Raw genomic sequence first — 22,903 nt, 5'->3', positions numbered from 1 at the left:
ATCTTTGAAGTTTATAATCAGCTGACAGTGTAAAATGCTTTAGTCATATTACATTACTCAGAAATGTTTCCATACCAGAAAAAAATGAATTTATTTATTTTCTCCAGAGGCTATAAAATCTTAAAGGAGCTATAAGTTTCATTTTGGACTTTAAAAATGAAAATAGTCATTATTTAGAGATAGGAATGTTGGCGCACACTTGAAGTACCAGCTACTTGGGAGGCTAAGGCAGGAGGATCACCTGAGCATAGGAGTTGGAAGCCAGCCTGGGCAACATAACAAGACTCAAAAAAAAAGTTTTCATTTATGCATCATTAACAATAATTGAAAATTTCTATTAATTCACATTAAAACTATTTACCTTAGTTGCTATTCCCAAACATATCATGTATGGCTTTTAATAAAAAAAATCACAAGGCATACTGAAACATACACAAAAAAAGATAAAACAAGCATCAAAACTAGGCTAGACATGATACAGATTTGAGAATTAGCAGATAGGGAATTTGAGATAACTGTGATTAATATGCTAAGAGCTCTCATGGAAAAAGTAGAAAATATGCAAGAAAAGATGGGTAATATAAGCAAAGAGAAAATTCTAAGAATTCAAAGAAAATGTTAGATATTAGACATACTATACCAGAAATGAAGAATGGATGGTGAGTAGACTTGGATGGATTCATCAGTAGACAACACACATAGTAAACAAGAATCAGTGAAAACTATAGTTTCTATATTAACAAAACAAGTAGTATGCATAAGAATAAAGAAATATTTCTGCTTTATCATTTCCTTAATGATAGAGTTAATTCATCAAGAAGACATTAATCTTAAATGAGAATGTACTTAATTATAAAACTTTAAGAATATATAAGTACAACTGACAGAAGTAAAAGAAGAAATAGATCAATATAAACATGCATTTGGACACTTTTCTCTCAGCAATTTATTAATCAACTATAAAAAATAGCTATAAAAATACAGAAGACTTGAGCAACATTATAAATCAAATGTAACTAATTGACAATGCTAGGATATATGCTAACAATTACAGCAGAACACATTTACTAAGATATAACATATGAGAGATCATACGGCAAATTTCAATATTAAAACAATTGAAATCAGAGTATATTATCTGACCACAGTTCAAGAAGAAATCACACACACACACACACACACACACACACACACACAAGTTGTAACTGAATGAAAATGAAATCACAGCATAAAGATATATTTGGGAAACTGAGATTCTGCTAAAGTTAGGCCTATAAAGAAATTTATAGCCTTAAGTGCTGATTTCATAAAGGAGAGGTCTATAATCAATGATTTAAGCTTCTACTTTAAAAGGATAAAAGAGAACAAATTAAATCCTAAGTAAAAGTAAGAAAATAATAAAGAGTAGACCAAGTAAACAGAAAATGAACAAATAGCAAAAATATCAATGAAAAGAGCTGTATATTAATAAATTTGTTGCAGCTACATTGATCATAAAGAAATACAAATTGAAAATATCAAAAATGAAAGTGATACATCATTTATCTTACAGACACTTTAAAAAGATAAAAGCAGATTATTAATGACTGTATCCTAACAAATATGATAACTTACCTGAAATAGAATAATACTGTACTGGAAAGACTCAGAAGATTTAAGAAAACTGCAAGGTTAGATGGCTTTATTGGTACATCCCATAGAACATTTAAAGAACAAATAATGTTAACCTTATATATACAAATTCTTCCAGAAAACAGAGAGTACTTTCTAGTTCATTCTATGAGACTAATTTTATTCTGATACAAAAATTAAATAAAGATGTTAGAGAAACATATAAGCCAAACAATTTTTAAGGCAAATTGTGCTGAATATTCATATGGGAAAATCAACTCCAACCTATATCTCATATTATACTCAAAATGGATCATAGGTCTAAATATAAAAGCTGAAACCATAAAATTTCTAAAGGAAAATATAATAGAAAGTTTTCATAGTCTTGAAGTAGATGTCTGAGGACACAAAAAGCACAAACTATAAAAGAAAAATTTTAAATTAGACTGAACTGAAATTTTAAAAACATCATTTAACATGAATAACAAGTAGAAAGCAAGGAGAAAATGTTCACATTATGTATCTCTAATGAAGACTTTTATCCCAAATAAATAAGAAAAGACAATTTTTTGAAAAGCAGGTAAGATTTAAAAAGACAGCTAAAAGAAGATACAAGAATAAGCACATGAAAAGATGCTCACTTTCACTACCATCATTATCAAGAAATATATGATGAACATATTAAAATGTCAGGATACTGGTAAAATGCATAATAATGGCTAAAATGTTTTAAATGGCTTGTAATAAGAAATGTTAATGAACACTAAAGTAAGTGACCAGAACCGTCACAGACTGGTGATGAAATGCCAAGTGGTATAACTACTTCAAAAACTATAATAAAATTAAAGGAAATCCCCATACTACAAGCAGTATCCCTGAAGAGTAATGAAAGTATATATCCATACAAATACTTGTACATGGATACAGATGCTCACAGAATTTGTGTTCTTAATAGCCCCAAAATAGAAGCAGTCAAAAATGTGTTATGTGATATGAAATACTATTCAGAAAAATACGAAGTACACAACAGCAACACAGATGAATCTCAGAAACATTATATTGAGGAAAAGCAGCTAGACACACAACTGTCTAGGTCAACTTAGATGAAATAACAGAAAAAAATATATAATTTATAATGATAGAACGTAGACCCATGCTTGTCTGGGAACAGGGAAGTATGGAGGAGAATAGAGGTTAATTTAAAGAAAGCAAGAGGATTTTTTTTCAGGTAATGCAAATGTCAATGTCTTGAGCATGATGTTGGTTACAGAGCTATACACTTTTGTCAAGACTCATCAAACTGTACACAAGTGCGGGCATTTTTATTGCAGGCAAATTATACCCTGATGTTATAAAATGTATTGAAGGGAAAGCAAACTCTTCCAAAAAATAAGATATTTCTTTTTTTTTTCTTAAATTCTTTTATTGGTACATTGTAGGTATACAATACAGTTACATTTCTCATTGGGAACTTGTACCTTTACATGATGCATCTTGGTTCTTATTTTTTTCCCCATTCCTAGCCCTCCCTTCACGCCCTCCACCCTTTCCTATTTACAAAGACTTTATTTCCATTTCTTCCATTTCTCAGCATTTTTCCTTTCCCTTCTTTCCTTTCCCTGCCCCTCCCACTATCCCTACCCCTTTGGACCTTTTCTTCCTATTTTGCATTATCGATTATTCATTCTAATCATTGGTACATTTTAGGTATACAATATAATGACATTCATCATTGGAAATTTGCACCTTTACATAATCTCTCTTGGTTCTTATATTTCTTAACTAATTATAAGACTAACATTATGATACCAAAACTATAAAAGGTATTGAAGTCCCAAATAACTTAATATATGCTTATATTAGCCCTGTACTATAAAAGTGTACTGATTAGACATTTAAAGACACTTACGAACTTGGCAGCAGGAGAAGGGGAGTTCGGATGAAATATAATAGTAGTAAAAGAATCCCAACACAGGTAACCTAATTTACAATTTGCCTGAAGCCTTGTCATATTTTTTAAAAACTCATCTCCTAACCAATCTTCTATATAAAGTATATCTCTATTGTTAAGACAAAATACTGATATTTACTTCCAAAACCAAGACCAATATTTCCCTACAGCTTCAATACAAATTTTAATATTTTAAAAAATTCTCTCAAAATCAGAATTGAAGCTCACTGATTCAAATGAGTTAACCCACATCTTAAAAATTTATTATCTTATGGCTTATTCTTTTTTGTGAAAAAACTCAGATATATACAAAACTGTAGAGAGGGACATGATAAACTGTCATACATATATCAAAATTATAAAATTCAAAACAATGCTATTCTTGCTTTCTGTCTTTTTCCTTTCTTTTAAAAACAAACCTTAGACATCCTATCACTTCAATCCCACATACTTGAAAAGGCATTCCTAGAAATATGACTACTAAGACTTCTTTATAATATTGTTTTTGTACAGTTCAAAACATTACATGGCTTTCTCAATATACTGGAGGTCTGGCCTATTTGACATAATTTTCTCAACCAGTAAAACCCGTGGTAACTACACAATTAATTTCAAAAATGCTTTCAAAAAGCATTCTTTCATATAAGGTTTCTTTCAATCTCTTTTAATTATAGCCCACGTTAAAGCTACATATTTCATTTAAACAGAGCATGAATATCAAGTTTTATTTGAAAAGAAAACTAATGTTTTTTTTACAAAAGGATGGAAAGAAAAAAGCTAAGGCCTAGCCAGAGAAAAAATTATCACACAGCTATTTAAAATGCATATTGTATAACTACACACACACTGTATACTAAAACATATTCTACACAGTTATTAAAAAGGTATAAACTATTCACACAATCTCTTCTCAGTAATTCAGGATCATATATTCTTCACAGTAATAAATATATAGATATACCCATCATTTTATATCTATTCTATTATAAAAATCACAAAATATTTACTATACTTGATGTGGAAAGTGTTTGATATACTTCTTATGGCTACTACTTTGTTCCAGGAAGAAGAGCTATCACTGTATTTTAATGCTGACATGAGTTCTTCCAGAGTTAACAAGATGAGTTCCTGAAAGATAAGCACCCTTATCTGTCAAACAAATCTTCCCTGACTGACCAAATAATAATCTGATGCATTGAAAAAGAGTATATGCTAAACACACACTGTTTCACGTTTGAAAGAGGGAAAAGAGGATACCAACATAATAACCCATTGGGAAAAAAGCTTTATTTTCCCATTTGGAATGGAAGTGTTCTGACTCACAGTTTAAAGAATTTTGTGTTCCTCCACCTTTTAACACACTTTCAAACAAAAATTACCTATGAAAATTACTCTAAAGCCCATAAAACTTGAGACATATGTTTACTTCTTCACAACTCTTTCACATAATGTCCAAATTATGCATCTTTGGAAGGCTTCGATGGATGTACCCATAAGAAAAAAAGAAAGAAAAAAAGAAAAGGAGAAGGAGCAGGAGGAGGTAGAAGTGAAAAGGAAGGGGGAAGGGGGAGAAAGAAGGGGAGGGGAGCTCCAAGCACAGAGGAAGGGGCTTCTGGGCCACCATACCACCACTACCAGCACAGAGGAGGTGAGCCGCACAAGCACCAACAGCAAACACACTCTGTGCCCCACCCCCTGTCAAAAAGAGAAGACATGTAAACAAGTCTCAAAACCAGACTTCCAGATCACCTACAGCAACCCCAAAGGGAAATGAGACGGAACACTCTGATACTCAAACACCTGGATGCCCTGAATTGGCAACAAAAGAGGATTGGGAAAAAAGAAATCAGAGATAATTTTTCACAAAACAACAAAGATTGTGTCCATAGTGCAAGACATGATTAATAAATCTAGAGAGGATCTCAGGAACATGATGGAATCCCAACATAGGAAATAAATGGAATCCATAAAACAGATGCAAACAGATTTCCAGGAGATTAAAAACTCCACTGAAAGTCTACACAGCAGAATGAGCCAGTGTGAGGACAGAATTTCAGATATATTAGATAAGATTACAATTAGTGACCAGGAAAAGAAAAATTGCTTCAAAATTGTAAGAGACCATGAGAAATCAATGCAGCAGCTGCTAGACGATGCAAAGAAGAATAACATAAGACCATTTGGAGTCAATGGAGAAACAGGAGAGTGCGCAGATGACATAAAAAAACTGTTCACAGAAGTCATGGCAGAAAACTTAATAAGCAGGGGAAAAGTACCTGACATACAGATAAGTGAAGCATATAGGACTCCAACTAGCCTTCGTCAAAAAATAAACTACACATAGGCATATCATTGTTAAGATTCAAGAAACCCAACAGAAGAACAAAGTTCTACAAGCAGTGAGAGAAAAGAAACAAATCACATACAAAGTAAAGCCCATCAGAATCTCAGCAGACTTCTCAACACAAACATGCAAGGCAAGAAGAGCTTGGACTGACGTATTTCAAGCCCTAAAGGAAAACAGCCTCCAACCCAGATTGATGTACCCTGCAAAACTACCTTTCAAAATGGATGGAGAAATAAGATACTTTCCTGACAAAAAGCACCTTAGGAATTTCATGAGTACCAAACCAGCACCCCCCAAAATTTTATAAAATATCTTAGGAAAAGACACTGAGCATCACAACCCCAGGAAGTACAGCAGAATGAATCCACTAAGCATGTAAAGAAACTAAATGTAAAGGGGGAGAATCCAACAAAAAGAAAAAGGCATGACAATGATAAGTCAATACGTATCAGTTATAACCATCAATGTTAATGGTCTCAATTCACAAATCAAAAGAAATAGACTGGTAGAATAGGTCAAGAAGCAAAATCCAACAAAATGCTGCATACAAGAAACACACTTAATTCACAAAAAACTCATAGATTGAAAGTTAAAAGGGTGGAAAACAATACTCCATGGGAGGGGAACCAAAAAAAAAGCAGGAGCAGCTATCCTCTTTCCAGATCAAGTGGATTTCAAACCAACACTGATTAAGAGAGAAAAAGGACACTACATCCTTGTAAAGGGAACAATCAAACAGGAAGAGGTGACAATCATAAATATGTATGCACCAAAGGCTAGTGTGCCCAACTATATAAAACAAATACTAATGGACAAGAAAAGTCATATATGCACTAATACAATAGTAGTGGGAGACCTCAATACCCCACTATCACAAATAGATAGATCAACTACACAAAAAATAAGTAATGAAATATTAGAACTCAAACTCTTGAAGAAATGAACTTAACAGATGTTCACAGAGTCTTCCACCCCACAAAATCAGAATACACATTCTATTCAGCTCCTCACAGTTTGTTCTCCAAAATAGACCACATACTCACTCATAGAACATGTTTAAGTAAGTGCAAAGGAATTGAAGTTATCCCCTGTATATTATCAGACCATAGTGGGATGAAATTGGAGATCAATAGCAAAAGAAAACGCAAAAATTTCATAAACACATGGAAATTGAACAACACACTTCTGAATAACCAATGAATCACAGAGGAAATTAAAGAAGAAATAAGATGGTACCTTCAATTAAATGACAATGACTATACAACATATCGGAATCTATGGGACACAATGAAAGCAGTCTTACGAGGGAAATTCATAGCAGTGAATACACATATTAGGAAAACAGAGCAAGCTCAATTACACAATCTGATGCTTAACCTCAAGCTTCTAGAAAAAGAAGAGAAGGACAAAGCCAAAGCTCGTACAAGGGAGGAAATTATAAACATCAGAGGAGAAATCAATGCAATGGAGACTGAAAGAATGATACAAAAAACAGTTGGTTCATAGAAAGAGTAAATAAAATTGACAAATCCTTAGACAACCTTATCAGAAAAACGAAAGAAAAGGTCCAAAATCCATGCAATTAGGAATGAAAAGGGTGAAATTATAAAGGATCCAGCAGAAATCCAGAGGATCATCAGTACCTGCTTCCAGAACCTATATGCAAATAAGATGGAAAACACAGAAGAAATGAACAGATTTCTAGATACATATGAATTACCAAAGTTGAACCAAGAAGACCTAAAAATTCTAAACAACCCAATAACAATCAATGAAATTGAAAATGTAATTAAAAACTTACCAACTAAGAAAAGCCCGGGTCCTGATGGTTTCACCACTGAATTCTACAAGACCTCTACAGAAGAACTAGTGCCACTACTGTTTAAACTCTTCAACCAAATTGAAAGGGAAGCAATACTCCCAAATTCATTCCCACAAGCAAGCATCACCCTGATCCCCAAAGCAGAGAAAGAACCAATCAAAAAAGAGAACTATAGCCCAATCTCACTAATGAACATACATGCAAAAATCCTGAATAAGATACTGGCAAATAGAATGCAGAACATCATCAAGAAGATCATACACCCTGACCAAGAGGGATTCATCCCAGAGATGCAGAGATGGTTTAACATACTCAAATCAATCAATGTAATACACTATGTCAATAGAGCCAAGGACAAAAACCATATGATCATCTCAATACATTCAGAAAAAACATTTGACAAAATCCAACATGCATTTATGATAAAAACCCTACAAAAAATTGGTCTCTACCTCAATCTGATAAAAGCTATCTATGAAAACCCAACAGCCATATATCATACTAAATGGTCAAAAATTGAAATCCTTCACACTAAAATCAGGAACAAGACAAGGATGTTGACTATCAACACTCCTGTTCGATATAGTTGGAAACATTAGCCACAGCAATTAGGCAAGAGAAAGAAATAAAAGGAATAAAGATAGGAAATGAAGAAGTCAAATTGTCATTATTTGCAGGTGACATGATACCCTATATAGAAGACCCGAAGAACTCCATCAAAAGTCTTCTAGACTTAATAACCAAATTCAGTAGAGTAGCTGGATACAAGGTCAACACACAAAAATCAATAGCTTTCTTCTACACGAACAACAGATTTACTGAGTCAGAAATAGGGCAAACAATTCCTTTCACAATAGCATCCAAAAAACTGAAATACCTAGGCATCAACCTAACAAAAGAAATCAAAGACCTCTTCTCCGAAAACTATAGCACTCTGAAAAGAGAGATTGAAAAGGATATCAGAAAATGGAAAGACATCCCTTGCTCCTGGGTAGGAAAGATCAACATAGTGAAAATGACCATACTTCCAAAACTGCTATATAGATTCAAAGCAATCCCAATTGTAATCCTAGCAGCATACTTCAAGAACCTTGAGAAAACAATCAAAAAATTCATTTGGAACAAGAAGAGACCTAGAATAGCAAAGGTTAACAGAGATATGGCAGGGAATATCACAACCCCCAACTTGAAACTATACTACAAAGCTACTGTGATAAAAAAAAAAAAAAAGAAAAAAAAGAAAAAAGCATGGTAGTGGCAAAGAAACAGACCTGAGGATGAGTGGAACAGATTAGAATATGCTGAAAGAACTCCAGACACACTCAGCCATCTCATCTTCAATAAAGGATCCAAACACCCTCACTGGAGGAAAGAGAGTCTCTTTCATAAATGGTGCTGGAAAACTAGGGTTTGAACTTGCCAAAGATTAAAACTAGACCTGTATCTCTTACCATGCACTAAACTATAAATCTAAATGGATTAAAGATCTAAATATTAAAATAGAAACACTGAACTGGCTGGAACAGAGGTTAGGTAGAACGCTTGAACACATTGGTGTAGGAAAAGATTGTATGAACAAAACCTCAGTTGCCCGTGAACTAGCACAAACAATCAACAAATGGGATCTCTTCTTATTAAAAAGCTTCTGCACAGCAAGAGAAACCACCAGCAGTGTGAAGAGACAACCCACAATGTGGGAAAAAATCTTCACCTGCTGGTCCTCAGTCAAAGGTTTACTATCTCGAATCTATAAAGAACTTAAAAAAAATCAGACCTCCCAAATTTAAAGACTCAATCCAAAAATTGATTCAGATGAAATGAACAGACATTTCTCACACAAAGAAGTAGAAATAACAAATAAACACATGAAAAAGGGTTCAACCTCACTGGTCCTTCAAGAGATGCAAATGAAAACAACACTGAGATTCCACCTCACCCCAGAAAGAATGGCTGCTATCCTGAAATCAACCAATAACAAATGCTGGTGGGACTGTGGGGAAAGAGGAACACTGTTCCACTGCTGGTGGGAGTGCAGACTGGTGCAACCACTGTGGAAATCAGTATGGAGATACCTCAAAGAACTAGGACTGGAAGTCCCATTTGACCCAGCTATTCCCCTGCTGGCTATCTTCCCCAAAGAATTAAAAGAATCACACCCATGTTCATAGCTGCACAATTTGTAATAGCTAAAACTTGGAAGCAGCCCATCAACTGGAGACTGGATAAAGAAAATGTGGGGTTTTTAAAAATAAAATGGAGTACCACTCAGCCATAAAAAATGAGAAATTAGAGACATTTATAGCTAAATGGATGCACATTGAGGTGATACTCTTAAGTGAAATAAACAATACACACATGTGTAAATATCGAAGTTTCTCTAGTGTGAGAAACTGAAAGTGTAAATAAGGACTAAAAGGTATAATAGATAATGTGAAATAGGAAGAATAGGGACAAAAGGGAAGAGGAAGTGGGAGGGGTAGGGGAAAGGAAAGAAGGGAATGGAATTAATATGAGAAAATGAAAAAATGGAATCAAATCTTTGTAAATTGGGAGGGATGGAGGGATTGAAGGGAGGGTGGGGGAAGGGAGAGAAAAAGAAAGAGGGAGAGGGAAGAAGGAGGGAAAAAAGGAGGAGAAATGGAAGGAAAGAAGGGGAAGGGAAGGGAACAGAAGGGAAGGGAAGGGAAGGGAAAATATAGATCTACGAACTCTAAGAGATAACACAATTAAAGTCTTAATAAATGATGTAAAGAGAAACCCTCACCTGAGATATTGAAGTACCAAAAAGAATGAGACTTGAAATACACATGTAGAGATTTACTAACTTGTGATTGCATGAGATAATAATGCATTCATACATACATTATTCACCCATTGTATGTTACTTTGTATGTTACTTGTTCAAACCTTTCAATATAAATAAACCTAACAGAATCTGTTAAATGTAGTATGGTTGTGTGAGATTAGGAAAGTCATTAATGAGGCAGATTTTTTAGTGATTTGAAGATGAACTGCCTTGTTAAGCAAGCTCCCCCCCCCTTTTTGTTCCTTTGCTGTTTATTGCCATGGAAAAGAGAATACCAATATATAAAAACTTCATTACAAATACACTATTGACTTTTTCTGTGTCAAAATCAACTGAGGTTTGAAACTTGCTGGTTATTTGAACTGACACCTAAATCAATACAAATTTGTTTAAATTTTTTAAATGATACAAACAAACAATTTTACTCTAGATTTTAAAAACTGACCTGCAGATTTATCTTGAGAATTACCTCTGAGGCAAATACATAATAAACATTCATTTGTGGTTTTTCTTTCCCATCCATCTTGCCACCCCCAAAAAAGCATATTATAAAACAAATCGCACAAGTTCTTAGAAATAAGTTTCTGTTTTAGCAAAAAAATGCTTGACTATCCTTTAAAAATTATTTGCATTTTCTTGTTAGCAGATATAACTAATCTTTTGCTAAATGTTAGTAATTTCTATTTTAGGGGAAAAGGGGTTTCCTGCTTTAAAAAAAAAAACTAATCAGTTATTGTTTAGTTTTTACCTGTGTAAGAGCATTAGAATCTCATTAGAAATTGACTGATTAAAGACAGAGCATCATTCATCTTAGGAACACAAGTGTTTGAAATGAGGAAAAATATTGTCAAAATTCTCTCCCTCCACAATTATAGCCTTTTACATTTACTATTGTCTGTTGTTTAAAATAAAGGGTTTTTGTTTTTGTTTTGTCATTTGGGTACGGGGGAAAGCCATAGGATAGTTTTTCCATTAGAACACATTTATTTAAAACAAATATTAAAAACTTAAGTCCATCTAAAAAGAAGTGAGGATGATATCTCACTTCATTTGCAATAGAGTGGCGTGCAAGTACACCTGAAAATGCAAGTTACACAGCAATAGTTCCACAGACTTTATTCCTAGAAAAGGTATGCCCACTGCCATATGAAGAGTGAAAACTAAAATCACATTTTATGTTAGTGGTATCAACTACTTAAAAACATTTATATATTGTCACTTGAGGAGAAAGAAGATCATTTAAACAAGTGGACTCTATGAGGGACTGGGCGTTGGGGAGACAGCTAAAATTAAAGTAATTCAAATGTATATAAATATTTAAGTGTGGTACATTCACCACTGATGATACTAATCACTGAATCACAAAGGTTATTTAACAAGTCTCTAGTTCTTAAGATGATTTATCCCAATACCCGAAATGATAATATTCTCTTTTGAAATCAGGCAAAAAGGTAAAAAACATAATTGAATGTAGGCTTTCCACACAGTAGTTATGAGTTGCTTGAAAGACTGGAGTTCTAAAATTTATTTTGATTTTCTTAAACTCACTCACTTGTGACCAATCTCATGCGCAATGGTAAAAGCTGAACCCAAGCCAATGTCTTCATTAATGCTGCAGCTCCTTTCAGGTTCACACATTCCAGCTACAGAGGCCAAGCCTGAATAAACAGAAAGAGACACAAAGGGTCAAGCCAAGGTGTTTCAGTCTTAAAAAGCCCATACTTAAATGCCTGGATTCTTTTTAATAACCTCCATGCACAGAAGGAGCAGCTGGCAAAAGGTTAACTTTCTAGTCATTTGCAAAATCACTAGGGGGAATTTCACTTTGCCGGCTAGACATTAATATTTTTTGAACTGCAGTCAGTGCTGGAAAATGTCTAGACTAGGGGTTAGATTTATAAATTTTACTTCTGGTAACTTGGGACCACCTAGTAACTTGAGCCAGAAGAGGGAATTCAAGACAGCATTTCTATTTTAACATTCTTCAGGCTGTAGAAAGCAAAATATATCCACATTATTTTTCTAAAGAGATCTGTTTAAGTTTAGTGGGTTCATAAAAATATACAAGTAACCTTTTAGTTATCAAAAAGGGGGAATCCCAAATGGTTTTTTTAAGTGACATTTTTATAAAAACAAAATGAATGATTCAAAAGAGAAAAAGGAGAACTGAAAGATGGGAGGTTTTTGCATTTTTTAATCTTCTCAAATTGGTCCTGATTGATGCAACAATTTCTTTTACTCTTTTAATGTCATGCACACATTCAGTGTAGTTTCCCCATCTCTCATCCCCATTCAATGCATTAGAGTTTTACCAATAAAGCAAAAACTATGGTGTTAATTTGCTGATTCTAGTGAAATGTTATATTACTAGACATATTCTTCTCTTGGGAATTGTAGTATGTAAATCTTTAATATTTAATTCCAAATGAATATCATGCTCTGTTAATCAATATAGAACTTTAAAACAGTGCTTACAAAAAAGGATTTTTGTGAAAAAGAAAAAGCCACCTCTTATAAGGAAATAAATGCCAGATCATATTTATCACAAACACAGAAATAATGTTATTTAGAAGTTTGAAGAAAAGAAGGAAAAATATTTTATATGTTAGTAGTCTACTATTATCACTCAAAAATTAACAATAACCTTCTTACTAAAAGTTATTTTAATTCAATTCATGAATATTTACTAAGTGTAATAAGCAATATTCTGTGCTAGGTACAATTTCCCTCTTACACTGATTGTAAATGGGAACAATATTCAATCCATAATTTTCACAATCAAGAAAGCTCCAGAAATTGTCTTTCTCTGTATTTTCTCATATAAATATCAAGATAATAGCTATACTGGAACAGAGTTGAGGTTTGTGTAGGAATGCTAATAATTTGCTTTCCCACTATTTTATATGGGGGAAAGCCATAGGATAGTTTTTCCACTGGCACACATTTATTTAAAACAAATATTAAAAACTTAGGTCTTTCTAAAGAGACGTGAAGATCTCTCACTATATTTGTACTATTTTACTTGGGATGAGTATGAATTGGGAAGAGAAGTGATTTATGCCTCAGCGTGGTTATAAAGACTGATGACACTTTGGTGCTGCTCTTCCATTCACTTAGAGGACTTGGGACTTAAAAAAGAAGATATAAATAGAGGGACCAGTTGTGGAAAAATGAATTAATTTTTGGCTAATCAAAAATATTCAATAGATCACTTCCAATCTGCATGCACGTGTGCACACACATGCATGCACATAGAGTATCCAAAAAAAATTATACGTTATCTGTCTTTAAGCTATTGGATTCAATGTGCCCTGTCATCAAGAAAGAACAAAGTCACAGTGATAGCTATTTCCAATTTGATCCGATGTAGTTTTTTTAAAAAAGGAATTGGTAACATTCCTTAAATTTCTCAAATACATTATTCCATGAGTTAGCTTTTTGATTTTGTTGTTTCTGTGTGTTTTTTTTGTTGTTGTTGTTTTGTTTTGTTCTTTGGGTTTTTTGATATGTGCCACATTGCTGTATTTTCAACTGAGAATTTTCAATGGCTCCCTCAGATGTATTTGCAAGCACAAATTTACTTCTGATTACTGGTATAAAATTGTTAGCTCTTCTAAAAAAAATAACTACTGAAAGAATATATTTGGAAAATACTACTTGTTGAAACATAAAGGTAAATCTTAGCCAAAATGAGAGTATTTTAAACACTAATGTATTTTCACAAGCTCCCATCATTTTCTGGTTCCCTATTAAATTGAAGCTGTCAAAGTTCTTATGTGTGACTGTGTTAATAAGGGTTTGATTATTATTTAGGTCATTTAGATTTCCTTAGTTTGATGGCCACAGTTTGCACCCTTAAGCCTACTTAGCTATATTATGATTGGTCATCAGAATTAATAAGCTAGAGAATTTGCAAAATCAGCATAAAAACTAATAGGAAAGTACTAGAAAAGTAATAAAATTAAATTTAATTAAAATTAAATTATTAAAAATAACAACCTGTTTGATTCTGTACTGATAATATGTTTTCCACAGATGAAGCTCAACACATGTATATATATGCAGTTCATTCAGTTTTCACTATAAGAGATAGTACAAAAAATAATATATAATGGCTTATAATTTGAAAAATAATTTATATTGAGCTTGAAAATGCATTTACATGTACCTATTAATGTATTAATTCTAGAAATTAATACATTATTAAGGTTGAAACACATTATTTTGAAAAAACAGAAGTATGACAGGAAAATACCTCAAACCTTTGACAATAATGACAACAAAAATACGAAGGAGTAGTATTACTAACATCACAATGAAAACATTTTTCAATGTAAGTATCTTCAAAGAATATATGTATATATTCTATATATAATATATAGAGATATACACATACATATGTACTTATTTCCTCAAAATATATATACTAGAACAATACAAGTTCTAGATTATGTGTGTTATCACTTGGAGGCTTAGTGTTTACTGTTTCTAAAATGATTTAAACAATATCCGTGGAGCAAAAGGGTAGATACTACTCTAGCTTCATAGAGAAGAAAACTAAGGCACAAAGACCTTAAATAAAGTGTAAAAGGCAATGTACTGAAAGTGTCAAAGCCAGTTAGTTTCTAGTTTTGGGTTATATCCATTGGTCTTGTTAACTTAAAATGTTACAAAGAAAATCTTTTTGATGTGAATTCTCTCAACAAAGAGTGCACTCCCTGTGTTATATATTTTAACTAGCAAACTTCTCCACCATTAATACTCAGAATTGGCTAACTGAGATTTCTTCTTTAGCTATAAATCTTGAGGAAAATGGGGTAGCAGAAGCCTGGAAAAGCAGGTGAAATCTTCCAGAGAAATTCCAGCATTTGAATAAGATGTTTTTCTGAACTCTAGAAGTTGGGTAGTACTCCTCCTACAACCACTTTACTTGTATATTTCTAAAATGCGTAGGCTGGGCATAGGAATTAATTTCATAACTATTCTTATACAGATAAGAAAATCAAGACTTGTAATAGAGAAACTAGAGAAATTAATCTTTAATTGTTTAACTTCCAAGTGTGTAAAAAGTCTCTTAAAAAGTTGTCACAGGAGGGCCAGGGATGTAGTTCAGTGGCTCAGCACCTGCCTGGCAAGTGCAAGGTCCTGAGTTCGATTCCCAGTATCGCAAAAAAAACACCTGCTCCTTGAAATAACACTAGTCGTTTAGACTACTAAAAACTACCGTCCCCTACCATTTATATTTGCAGTCAACTTTCAACTAATATGAAATTGTACTCTGTAAAAAAATGTGATTTTTAAAATTCTAGAGTACTCTAAATGCATTTCAAAAGGCGAATGATATTCAGGTAAAACAATACCTGTATTCTCTCACCACCTCTGACTACACTGTTTTACAAAAATGCTTTTTATTTTTTGTTTGGGTTCTAAATATTTCCAATATCTTAAAGTATGGGAATATACTCTTTCTACAAAATTATACCAAAAGAAGTATTGTTCTTCATGCCTTTCTTTATTGCAAAATTTTCCCAGCCTAAAATTTCAAGCTGCTTGCTGTCATCATTTGCTCCGAAACTCCTTGATAGTTTTAGATAATACATTACAGAAATAGATTATATAAAATGAGTGGTAACTTTAATTTATAATTATTACTTGATCATTTTGAATCACCTAAATTCTTTATAATCATCATTCCTTTTGCCAAAGAGGAAAAGGCTAATTAAATCTACATAAACTTTTACAGAAGTAAATATTTATTTTCTAGTGCATGACATAACCACAAAGGTCAGGTTCAGTTTAATAAGTCTTAGGGGTAATTTTAGATGTACCAAAAAAGAAAATGACCAAAATAATAAAGAGTAAGTCACTGGTCCGAAAAGACAATCTGAACTACCCTCCCTTTATTCAAAAACACTTACCCAGTGTTCCACAGGGCTTATTTTTATAAGTGCAGATATCATATCTGTGGAGGAAAAACAGAGGGAGATGAAATTTATAATCTGATCAAATTTGTAAAATAATTTTTGTATAGTCAATCACATTTTTTTCTTGGACATCTGGCTGTCTGACCACAATCAATGAAATTACTAGCAGCCAGCTTGGAGTGTCAGCGTTTTCAGCACTCCGGGGAACATGGAAAGCTGCACTACACTCTCAGCCACTGGCTGCAAGCCAATAGGATACCTGCCAGTAAGAAAGAAAGGTTTAAGTGGGGTTTGCAATCAAAAGTTCCATAAAATCATCTTCCATACTGTTTTGAAGCTAGAATAGTTTGTCTGCAGATTGCTACTGCTTCTACACTTAGAAAATGGGTGGCTTTTAATTCCAATCTCTTTTTAGCCTGCTATAGTATTTTCTTATTGTAGCCTAAAACTGTATTTTATTCTGCTGAACTATAAGCATTATTTGGAATTCCTTAATTCTAACACAGATTCTTGCTTTTAAAAGACAATGTAATATAGCCCGGGGATTAAATTCATATTGCATATATTTCTTAGATGTATACAAGAAATTTAACATGGTTAAAATATAAATATGTTAAGTGATATTAGAAAAAATGAATTGCTCAATAGAAAGATTTTCCAATGTTGATCTGACTTATTCTACTACTATACTGCATTACAACACAATACAAATGATTGAGTATATACGCTAATATTGCATATTTTAAAACATATTATGTTTAGACTGCTAAGTCAAAATTGTATGTTTATTTGAATCATCATCATAATGATATCTTTGTACTTTAATTTTTAAAACAAAAAATTTAGTTTCTAAATTAAGAATAAAAATTAAATTTAGAAGACAAAGTTTTTACTTGAGTATATTTTATGCTAGAAATAAAAAGATTTTCAGATAAATAAGTAAAGTTTCACAAATAACAGGAAAACCCAAATTGTAAGAGTTCTGTTTACTGTACATAAATAATGCTTAGCCAATAGTATTAGAGTAGGTGTTAGTAGTTAATTGTATTCTTAGTCATCAGGAGACAAAAATGTAATTTCAAGAAACAAATATAACAACCAGCCATGCCACCAGTGTTACTGAACTCATTAAAATACCTGGAGATTTCCTCTGCCTATTTTTAGAATTTCAAACTCTTTATCTTGTTTATTTTCCATTTATTTTCTTTTCCTTTTGCACAGCATTCTCTTCTGGCCATTCACATATTCATCTATTCTCTTGCAATTGATAAACCATGGGAATGCATTGTTTGGAATGCTCTTGGATGTAAAATGTTGAGAGAGAGAGAGCACTGGTATAGTACCAGAAAGTATAGTGTGGGTATTAGTCAACGTGTCTTGTGAATATAGTGTGTTATGCTTATTACATTACATAGACAATACTCATTCCAGCAAAATATGGACTAAGACTTTTCACAGTTAATGTTGATATAGATGCTTAAATAGACTCTATCTCCAAACCCTCAAATTCTGTATGTAACTTTTCTAAAATTTATCTGCCTAAGAATGTACTTGTAATGCATCAGTTTTCCTTTTCCTTTTCCCATATCTTGTTATGATACATTGCCCCCAAGTGTAGAAGCCTCCAGAAAATACAGCAAAGGGATAATTGAAGAAAGAATTGATCTTAGGAAATAATACTTTAGGAATAAAACAAGAAAAATTATATGGAAGGAAGCTTATTTCATTCTGGCAAGGTTTTGTATTTTTCTGCCAATCCTTCTATTTATAAATCTATCTATATATCTATCTCACAATTAGAATTAGTGGAATGGTTCTCGTTAAAGTGTATTAAAAAGTTCATTTAATCTAAAACATGAAGTCAGACTTGTCATTGACAGAAAGTCTGACCAGACTAGGTAGTTTGGCAATGAGGAATGATTTAGAAAATTAGCTCATATGATGAACATTTTTTCATGATTAAATGAGCTAACTAAGCAGATCCAAAGTTTTGACAAAAGTCACTTAATTATATAAACAATATACATTAACTATGGTCTCAGTGGGTACTTACGATAAAAGTATTTTAGATAATAAATTTAAAATGTGCCAAGTTACACAACATATTTACAAAATCATGTAACATGTCAATAAATCAAAAAATTAAAGACCACAGACAAATAAATTTTATTTCCAGCACATAACAGTCCTTTCTCATATTATTTAGTCTTGCTACAATAATGATGGAATATTATTTCATTCTATCACATTGCACTAAATTATGTCATAAAGTAAAAAAAATCAAACAAAAATGTAAGCTAAAAAACTTCAGACTAAGATAATTCAAATTGCATTTTTTTTTAGGTTTCCCCAATCCTTGGACATATTTATAAAATTCTCTACATTATATACAGGAAAAAACATGTAACTTCCTCATAGCATTTGTATTCTATTCACACTGCATCCTCCTACATTCTGTATTCAAAGAACAAGTATGTATATGTGCTTCCAAAGCGAGCACCAGAGAACAATTATAATCTATGTATTATCTCTCATGCCAAGCACACAAGAGCAACATGTTTACATTCATTCTTTCATACATGTATTTTCTAAGTACTGATATGCCCAGGCATGCTACCTTACACTAGGGATCTAAAGATGGATAAGTAAGTTGGTTGTACTCTATTTAGGAAAAGAAACAAGTAAATAAGTTAAAATATAATATGGAAAGATTAAGTGAAATAAATTTAAATGATATAACCAATATTTGTTAGCTTTTATAATGATGATTATTATAATTATCAATTTTTTCACAAAATACTTATAGAAGGAGTGATTCTACATAACTAGGAAACAGACTCGTGTAGATCATATAATCTGAAATAGGTATAAAGACTTAGTGTACATGCACCAAGTCCCTGTGAGGAATGTGATCATTATGTACTACAAATATACATTTTTTAAAATATATGTATTTATTTAGGAGAAAGGGACAAAAAGTTGCAGGAAGGGGAAAGGAGGGGACAGGAGGGGGATTTAAAAAGGAAATGAGAAATGTTATGCACATGTACCAACTTCCCATAATGAATATAATCATAATGTACTATAAACATGTACCAATAAAAAAAGATTTAGTCACATAAAAAAAGAAAAGTGATTCCAGGTGGAAAATAAAATATTTAAAGGAACAGTCTAGAAGAGGTATGGCATATACATGGAATCATGAGACATTCAAGAGGCTGAAACATCGAACGTTTAGAATGAAATGTTAGAAAATGAGTTTGAGATGGAACATATTATCATCTTAAATGCCAGAACAGATATTTTTTTTTGTAAGCAAAAGTAACTTAGAAAATCATTTCCATACTAGGAAACTTTTTTAAAAGTATGTTTATGTGACTATATACAGAGATTGAGTTTGCAATCAGATATAGATCTTGGAGGACAATAGTAGATATTTAAGGGAGAGGTTGGAGAATAGGGAGAATATGATTTTATTTTGTACATTACTGTATAACAAACATAATCCGAAAATGTTACAGATATGCTTGACTCTAATGATCAACAGAAGAGAAATTTGATAATTAGAATAATAAATTTTTGATGAATGTTAAAAATGCATTTTTTATTGAAGAAAAAATTTAGTGGTGTACCATGTCAGTCTATTAGACAAAATATTTGAGGTACAGCCCCATTTTGCATGAACACAGAAGAATCCAGAAAGCTTTTCAGGATGTACAATTAAATAAAGCACCTATGATTTGTCCTGTTTGGAGGATCATTGTGGCTGATGACAAATATGAAAATTTAAAAAAAACAATGTCCCTAAAACTAATTTCATGTATAAACTAAGTGCATTTTTCATGCAATGTTATCAGAGCACCTAAATAACAGAGACCTGAGATGTCATCAAGCTTATAAAATAAGGTGTATGAATTATTTTGTGACTTCTTTTGTACTTAATAAGTATTTATATGTGTAATGGAATTGGATCTAAAATTTCTCTTCATCATGATTGATAACAACCTTCATACACCATGCTCTAAGTGTTTGCCTAAGCGTGTTCACTTAGGTCAATTTTCAACAATAAAAATTTAATTTCTGATTGATGGAAGGAAAACATGACAGGATAGTAAGAAAAATAATTGGGCTGGGTGGGGATTTAGCTCAATGGCACCAAGCCTGCCTCACAAGCACAAGGTCCTGATTTTGATCCTCGGTACCATAAAAAAAAAGAAGAAGAAAAATAATTGATATATGGCTTTATCCACAATAATACCTGATTCTAATAGATTAATCTTCTTTATGTTATTTTTATAATTGTTTTCCTAGAATATATATTATAGAATAGATTGTAAGCAGAAGAAAGACTTCAGCTGTAGATTACAAACCTTATACCAGCTTATCCATGAATTACATAACAGAGAATGAAGTTGTATTTATATTATGAATTGGAAATGAGAAACCGAAAAATTTATTCAAGGTAAAATTCCTCAATTATATTAAATTTCACTTTAATATAGAATTGAATACATTTTTTTCATAACTTTATCACGTATGCTCACTCAATAGTGTTCTTGAACAAAAAAAAAGTTGTTTTCATAGATGAAAAGTAATCATTTCATAAATTTTTTAAAAATTAAATTGTTTTAATTTTTATTATTTTCACATTTTAAAAAATTACTATTCTCTCATATTTTAGCTTTTTAAATTTTTGTGGTTTACTTGGTTTTATTTACCTTTTTGCTAGTACATGTTTGCCATACATAATGATCACGAGTTGGTACATGTATATAACATGTCAATTCTTTTTAATTCCCCCTGCCTTCCCTTACTTTACACTCTCCTCCATTTCTAGAACTCTTTCCTATTTGTCAAAGATCTATCTCCCTAAAAAGAAAATTTATCTCCCTGTTTCCTATTATCTATCTTTTATTTTGCTATTTAAATTATTTTTTACTTTGGGTTTCTCATAAGCAAGAAGTCATGTGATATTTAAGCTTATATGTCATTTATTTCATTTAATACTATGGTCTCAACGTGTATCCATTTTTCTACCAATGTCTCAAGGTTATCCTTCTTTATGGCACAGTTGTACTCCATCTTTATCTATTCATCTGTTAATGGACATATAGGCCACTCCAAGATTTAGCTATTATGAGTTGTGCTGATAAAAACATTGGTGTGCATATATCACTGTAATATGATGTCTTTAACTCTGGGGAAGATATCAAGGAGGGGAATAACTGGGTCAAATGAAATTTCTAGTTTCAGTTTTTTGAGGCATCTCCATACTGTTTCATAGTGGTTGTACTAGTTTACATTCCCACCAATATAGAAGAGTTCCTTTTTTCCTGCAGCATTACCAACATTTGTTATCATTTGATTTCTTGATAATAGCCATTCTTTCTGGGGTAAGATGGGATTTCAGTGTTGTTTTAATTTGTATTTCTTTAATGGCCAGAGATGTTGAACATTTTTTCATATATTTATGGTGACCATTTGTACTTCTTTTGAGAAGAGTCTATTCATTTCAGTTGCCCATTTTTGATTGGTTTGTTTATTTGAGGGGTCTTTTTTGAGTTCCATATATATTCTAGATATTATCCCACTGTCACAGAATTAGCTGGCAACTTTCTTATTCTGTAGGTTGTCTCTTCACTCTGTTGATTATTTTTGCTGCGAAGAAGCTTTTTAATTTGATATAATCCCATTTGTTGGTTCTTGAAGTTATTTCTTATAAATTGGGGATCTGATTAGAAAGTTCTTACCTGTGCCTATGTCTTTAAGAGTTTTGCTTATTTTATCTTCCAGCAGATTAAGTGTTTCTATTTTAACATTTAGATCTTTAATCCATTTTGATTTTATTTTGGTACATGGTGATACATATTAAATCTTCTACATGTTTATAGCTAATTTTTGGAACACCATATGTTAAAGAGGCTATCTTTGCTCTAGTGAATGTTTTTGACTCGTTTGTCAAGGGTGAGATGACTGAAAGTGCCTGGGTTGTTTCTACATCCTCTATTCTGTTCCACTGATCCACATATCTGTTTTGGTGCCAGAACCGTGCTGTTTTTATTACTACAATATAACTTGAAATCCAGGATCATGATTCCTCCTGCTTTGCTCTTGTTGCCCTGGATTGCTTTTGCTATTCTGGGTCTCTTCTGGTTCTTAACTTTTGGAATGTTTTCCTTAGTTTGTGAGGAATGCTGTTGATATTTTGATTGAGATTACATTCAATCTAGAAATTACATGGGTTGTTATTCCATCCATTATTATTATTTCCATTTTCCTTCTTTTTCATCTATAAATTCCTGATTCTTTCCTTTCTTAAAAATTATGTCTTTGCTATTTGTCCCATATTTCTGTAAATGTAAAGAATCTTGAGAAGTCATCTAATTCAAATTGTATTAGATTTAAATTATTGTCTCTCAAATTTTACCAAATAAGAACTAGA

General features: G+C 32.2%; 1 protein-coding gene across 6 annotated transcripts in view; it reads right to left on the bottom strand.

Moving 5' to 3' along the window:
* The window catches only part of Adamts6 (ADAM metallopeptidase with thrombospondin type 1 motif 6), a 295,156-nt gene that overhangs the window by 150,138 nt on the left and 122,115 nt on the right, over nucleotides 1-22,903 (bottom strand). For all 6 annotated transcript variants that reach the window (XR_015442349.1, XR_015442350.1, XM_087189555.1 and 3 more), the window contains exons 9-10: nucleotides 16,456-16,499; nucleotides 12,090-12,195 (exon numbers count right to left, since the gene is read on the bottom strand). Coding sequence is in view for 4 of the 6 variants with exons in the window: in XM_087189555.1 (XP_087045681.1) it covers nucleotides 12,090-12,195; nucleotides 16,456-16,499 (150 nt within the window). In the remaining 2 variants the exon portion in view is untranslated. The remainder of the gene's footprint in view (nucleotides 1-12,089; nucleotides 12,196-16,455; nucleotides 16,500-22,903) is intronic.

The sequence above is a fragment of the Heterocephalus glaber genome, unplaced genomic scaffold, assembly GCF_053883595.1.
Source record: "Heterocephalus glaber isolate CG9 unplaced genomic scaffold, H.glaber_assembly_v1.0 deba00001543, whole genome shotgun sequence".
Classification (NCBI taxonomy): domain Eukaryota; kingdom Metazoa; phylum Chordata; class Mammalia; order Rodentia; family Bathyergidae; genus Heterocephalus; species Heterocephalus glaber.
Note: the sequence above shows the minus strand (reverse complement) of the source record. Positions and strands in the feature narration are given on the sequence as shown.